The following is a 6,173-nucleotide window of genomic DNA, read 5'->3' as shown; positions in this document are numbered from 1 at the left end:
GCGGCCGCGACCCAGGGACGGCGGGACCACCAATCCCGCTCTCCGCCACAGCGCCTTCGCCCGGGAGGCCGTCCGCGGCCAATCGGCGCGAGGGAGCCGGGCGGGGCGCGGGCCTGGCCAATGCAGAGCCGCGCTGCAGAAGGGGGGCGGGCGCAAGCCCCGCGGGACCCAATGGGCACAGGAGCCCCCGTTTCCCCTCGCTGTCCCCAGGCACCGGGGCTGAGACCTCGGCGCCCTCCGCGCCGGCCGAGCTGGCTGCTCCAGAAGGGAGTCCTTCACCTCGGCTCCCCCCAGCCCCAGCAGGTTCTTCCTTGAGGAATTCCTGTCCGGTTCACACGCCACTCATGTTCGTACTAGACGTTGACATGGCAGCGAGGCCTCTGGGATGCCCCAAGTCGCGGAGAGCTGGTTTCCACACCTAGGAGGCGGGACCTCTTAGGCAGAATGCAGGGTACCCAAGGTCAACCTGCACAAAAGGATGCAGGCATCTGCCCCAGAGCCAGGGTGAGTCCTGCTACGTGTCACTGTATGTCTTTAGGCAACAATGCCCAATCCTGTGCGACAAGGGACAAAGGTCCCAGGCTGCTCTTCTGTACTAAAAAGGCTACCAGGGGTTTTCCCCCCCGACCCTCCACCGCACCCCCGACCCCAACCCCCAAGCTGGAAGACTATTTTTATCTGGTGGATTTATGGCTACTCCTTTACCAGGGTTCTTCAGAAACATGCATACATATCTTAGGGTACAGAGCCATTCTGTCCAGTCTTTGGATCTCTGGGATCCCAGCTCTCACCTTACTTCCTCCTTCCCCCAACTGAGTACCAACATTAACTGCCTGGGGTACAATATATAACTTCTGTCGTGGGGTCAACAGGAGGGTAGAGTAACCTTCAAAATGCCCAATCCCACCTAACTTCAAGAGCAGGTTGCTCTGCAAAAACAATTCTGTAAAGGAACTGTAAGCAGGCTCACATGACTTCCCTGAAGTTAGTGCTGTAAGGCCTGGGCTTGAGTGGACAGTGAGAGGCAGGTTTATCTGTTGGGTGGTCAGTCTCAACAACTCTAAACTTCAGTCCCCCAGTTATTACTTTCGTTAAAAAATAAAAATACTGGAAATTTGACCTGGCACCCTATTCTTGCAGGTTCTTCATTAAGACTGGGGTGTTGCACTCAGTGAGTAGTAGGGAGGTCTGGGAACTTGCAGATTCTGGGGAAGTGTTCCTTCCCTCCAAAGATGTGTGCTTTCGGGGCTCATCAACCCATTAAAGCCTGGACCCCTTCCCCAGCTCCCCTATGGGAATCCTTGGATGCTGACCAAAGTTGACCTCCCTTTCTTGGTCCCCAGAGAAACTGGCTCAGAAGCCTCCTTGAAACCTGTTTCTCCCTTCTCCCACAGCCCAATACGAGGTAGCAGCCAGCTCTCAAGTGCCAGACACAAAGCAGTATTGAGAGCTGCTCCAGTCTGTCCCACAACTCCACAGCCACAAAACAGGGAGTGCCCTGGCTGCCCAATCCCACACCTATTCACAGGCTGCTCACCATCCTGCTGCTCTTCTGCCCTTCCTTCTGGAGCTCAGGAAGCCTCCAGGCAAAGGAAATAATGGGTCTCTCCAGCAAAGCTTCCATCCATTTCAAGCAGCTCAGAGCAACTTCAGCAACCTCTTTTCAAGAACTTGCAATGCACTCCCCTTTCAGACTGGCTCAAGAACTGTCCTAGCTCAATGAGGACTATGGAGTGAAACAAAAGTGAATTCAAACTCACTCTGAAGACTGGAAATGGTCTAGTCATTCCTCTATATTATGATCTCCCCCTTCCTGGCTTGAAGACAAGGGATGCAAAATTATGGGCTCATGGTCAGGGTTCCTCAGCTGCCCTGGCCTGTTCCTCCACACTTGGTCAGATAATCACAGGACTGACCTCAACGTGGAGCCCATCTCATTAGAGTGACTTTCTCCATGTACTGGAGTCTTCAAACATGTGGCTCTACTCCATTGCCTACGCCTCTCAATACATCCTCAGCCTGACCCTGGGCCACTTAGGGCTCCTTGGGCAGACAAAGCCAATCCTCTGCTCAACGCATTTTATTGCTAAGGACAAGGTGATGCACCGGTTTTCAAAATAATTTGGTTTATAGCGTTCATACGTAACAAAAAACAGGGAAGTATTATAAATCTGATTCTCGTATACACAGGATATAGTTGTGAAGCCCTCCAATCCTGGGCCCAGGCAAACAAATTTATGAGGAGCAAAAACCTGTTTAACCCCTTCAGTATTGCCCTCCGGTCCCACCCACCCCTCCCCCATATACAACCCCCCCCTCAAGACCAGGGTCCTACCTAAACCTGCCCCTGGCCACCAGTGGCCCCAATTCATCCTAACCCTCCCAACCCCTACATGATTGCAATTTTCTGTTAAAAGAATCACCCACCAGGCTCTGCCTGCTGCCATCATTAAGATCCCTCCTTTCAGGTGTTCCCCACCCACGCCCTCTAACACTGGCCACAGGAGCCCTGTGCACCTCAAGTGATTGTGGGCATATATCCATGTTACCCCAATGTTCTCCTTTATCAGAGGACAGAAGTGGCATCGACTCCGTAGAATCTCAATAATGCAACTCTGCCAGCACTCCCTCCAGATAGTTCCAGGGACAGAGAGATGCACCCCTACCTCCATCCTACTCCTAGGGGCCCTTACTCAGCTCAGCCGAGGGCAGAATTTCACATTTTGTTTGGCCTGGATAGGCAAGGAAGTAGAGGCCAGGGGCAGGCAGAAGCTGGTCCAGGCCAAGCACACGCACGCATACACACACACACGCACACAATCACACACACACATAAATACAAAAGGGAAGGAGACAAGCACCAGCACTTCTGCCTGGTCAGTGCAGGTGATCACTTGGAAGCTAAGTCCTCGGCCAGAACAGGGCTCCAGCCCAGCTGGCAGTCGACCCCGCTGGAGACTGGGGCCAGCGCAGCCGCAGCATTCCAGTGCTCAGCCCCTCGGCTGGGAGATCGGCTGCTACCACGTGTCCAGGAACAGCTTGTCCTTTCACTACAGCGGAATGCAATGAGGGTGGGGTGAGAAGATGATGGGGTCGGTTATTTCATTCTTTTTCTTTTTACAACTTTGCCTTTAGAGACTGCAGAGTTCCAAGTGTCTGCTGTGCTGTGGAACCCCCAGAGTGCTCTCGCCTCGATGGCTGGAAATCTCTCGGCCCCTGGAAGTATCTACTCCATGATGGCCCGGTACAATGCAGGCTCAATGTAATCTTCCCGGTATCTTGAGTTGATAACTCGTTGTCGTTTCTTTTCCTGCTTAACCTCTTTTTCTGTGAAAATTTCATTGAAGCGCATATCTGAGGCTACTGACTAAAGAGGAAAAAGCCAAATGAGCACTTTGTAGTCAACAGGCCACTCATCCCGCCCCAAATAAAATAACAAAGGGACACATCCTTGCTTTGTGCCCTACCACCCAGACTAAGGAATTAAAGGCACCCCAAAAATCCACTTACCAGTCTTGACTTGACTCTCTTGGGAAGCTCTTCATCCAGCGTGTACACATCATCTCTCTTAACCACAAGCTGAGAACCATCTTCAAACTCCACCTACCAGGAAACAAAGGCTGAGATATTCCTGACCGTCTCCCCGTCCACCACATACAGAGGCAGATTCTAAGGTCACAGAAAGGTCCGAAGCTCTATCTGGCAGGCTGCACCCAAGTAGCCACGAGTTCTGAGAAGGTTGTTACAGAAACCCTAGCTACTCACCTCAACCCAAGAATAAATACATCCCCAGCAAAAAACCTTGGCTACCTGGTACATCTGGATGGGGTGAGATGCCACAAACTTGGCTCCATAGACTTGTCCATCTGTCCATCTCACTTGGACCACTTCCCCTTCAGCAGGAGGACCCAACTGCAGACAGTCCTGACTCTGGGGAAGCAGAGGGAGAAGAGTGAGAGGAAGGGCCACCCAGGCACACTGCAATCACATCCTCCGCGGGGAAGAACGACTGAGACAGAGTCCTGCTCAGACACCCCCAGCAAGGCAAACTGTCTCTGGGCTGAAAGATAATTGCTTAAGACCCACCTTCCTTGTCTGCCCTCTAATTCTGCCCCTGTTGTTTCCACTGACAGAGAAGATCTATAATAAATGTATAGCTAAATTTACAGTTTACTAACTTCAGCTAAACTTAACTTTGTAAACTTAATACAAAACAAAGGTCTCAGACTAAGTTCTTCTCCTACTCCTTCACCTGTCCTTCTGTAAGTGACATGGGATAGGCTCTGCCACAAAGACTAAAACTGTAGCCAACTATTTTAGGAAACATGTTCTTTCCCTTTTTTAAGGTTTATTTATTTTTTATTTATGCAGAGAGAGCTGGGGTACAGGCCAGAGGTGCAGGGGCAGTGAGAGGATTCACCAGAGTCAGCGGGGAGTACAACAGGCAGATTGATGAAGTCCACTGCTGAGGGAGCAGCGGGCGGGTCAGGAGAGGTCTGCCGCACCATGTGGGTCACCTCCCTGGCTGGGGATCGAACTCGTGCTGCAGTGGCTGCGGAGAGCTTCATAGTGAGGTGCTTTAACTTGCTACGCCACCCGGGAGGGCCTGGAAATGTGTTCTTAATAGGCAAGTTTAGAAAAGATCGCCTAGCATGGGGATTAGTAAAGTACCTTAGAACCTCTATCCCCTCCAGGAGGGGAACCCTATGGAATCTCTCTAGATCCCTGGCAGAGCTTGGCATACAGTGGAGGTCAGTGTGTGAGCACAGTGGTTGAGTGATGAAGGGCTGACCTGCTCCTTTACTCAGCAAAAATGGCTCTATAAAGTATTGCCGTTTCATTGCTGAGTTTGACTAATAAATGTATTAGGTGTGAATTCACTGATTAAGCTGAAAAGTAGCGTCCAAATAATATCTGAGGTAGAAATTTTTTTAACTAGCCAAACATGCGGACTTCTATAAATCACCTAATCTCTTCACGATTGTTTCTTCTAATAACAGCAGTTCTCAAAGTGTGGTACTGAGCACCCGCAGAGAGTATATAAAGCCTTGACTCTTCATATTATTAAAACATCATTAGCCACTATGCCTGGGCTGACATATGCGCTAACAGTGTAAATCTGCAGTGGGTAATAAAACTGCTGGTTCCTTCAGGGAGCTGGTCCTGAGTCTACCAGTTGTTAGCACACTCCTAATGTAGAGAAACAAATCAAGAAAAACAGCTGAAAAAAGGATCCTGTTGGCCCTCAGCCCAAAGTACATGTCTAGAACACAGAAGACACTCGCACTGCTGTCGTGAGGAAAGCTGTGTCACTGGACTGGCGAGCTGAACTAGCTGCTGCTTTCACAGAACACCAGCTTCATGTGAGAAAAATGACCTACAGACAAACATGGTCACTCAGACTTAGGTACTGGCAAACACCTTGAAAAATGAATGAAGTGAGCCTGTTACTTCAAGAAAAACAACTGACAGCACTGCCTATAATAAAATTGAAGCTTCCCAGGAAAAGACCAAGAACAAAACAAAACAAATGCTTCAAACTGCAGAACTGAGGCTACCAGAAGGGGAGGGTAGGAGGATGGAATCAAAGGGGAAGAGGGAATCAATACTCTCCTGGAGATTTGCTGGGGCTCTGCCAGTTTTCATGGCGTGATAAACATTTGTAAAGGTGTGAACCACCTTAAAGTACAGTGTTTAAACTAACGCTAGCTTCCTCAAGCAACATAATTAAACACACTGATTAAAACACACAAATCTAAGCTTTCAATAACATCACTGTGGGAACAAATGCCCCAATCTTTTCTAAATGACACATGTATGTGACATTACAAAGTCACACATGGTAAAACAGTGCTAGACAGACCAATGGAAAGAAACAAAGGAAGCAAAGTTATCTGATCTGCCTTCGGATTCCATACTGCAAGTATGTTTTAAGAAATTACCATTCTGGCCTCTCTGGTGGTACAAGGGGTTAGTCTTAGCACTGTGAAGCTCTCCACAGCAACTGCAGCACAAGTTCTATCCCCGGCCAGGGAGCTGACCCACATGAAGAAGAAAACTACCATTCACTGAGTTGTGTGTAGAATTAAAAAATAATAACCATGATTATCTAAAAGGCCATTTAAAAATACTCCTCACCTAGTGGGGAATGGGATCAAAAACGGGGGGGGGGG

The 6,173-nt window shown here is 49.6% G+C and overlaps 1 protein-coding gene across 2 annotated transcripts in view; it reads right to left on the bottom strand.

Moving 5' to 3' along the window:
* Positions 1-2,062: 2,062 nt before the first annotated feature.
* KDM4A (lysine (K)-specific demethylase 4A) overlaps positions 2,063-6,173 on the bottom strand; it is a 37,171-nt gene continuing 33,060 nt past the window's right edge. Inside the window, exons 20-22 of one of the 2 annotated variants that reach the window (XM_004678894.1) lie at positions 3,811-3,930; positions 3,511-3,603; positions 2,063-3,367 (exon numbers count right to left, since the gene is read on the bottom strand). In XM_004678894.1, the coding sequence (XP_004678951.1) occupies positions 3,227-3,367; positions 3,511-3,603; positions 3,811-3,930 (354 nt within the window). In that variant the 3' untranslated portion in view covers positions 2,063-3,226. The remainder of the gene's footprint in view (positions 3,368-3,510; positions 3,604-3,810; positions 3,931-6,173) is intronic. The other variant, XM_012722446.1, reaches the window with a different exon arrangement.

This window comes from Condylura cristata, unplaced genomic scaffold (assembly GCF_000260355.1).
Source record: "Condylura cristata isolate star-nosed mole 26May11 unplaced genomic scaffold, ConCri1.0 scaffold00008, whole genome shotgun sequence".
Lineage (NCBI taxonomy): Eukaryota > Metazoa > Chordata > Mammalia > Eulipotyphla > Talpidae > Condylura > Condylura cristata.
This window is presented reverse-complemented; position numbering and strand designations above follow the sequence as displayed.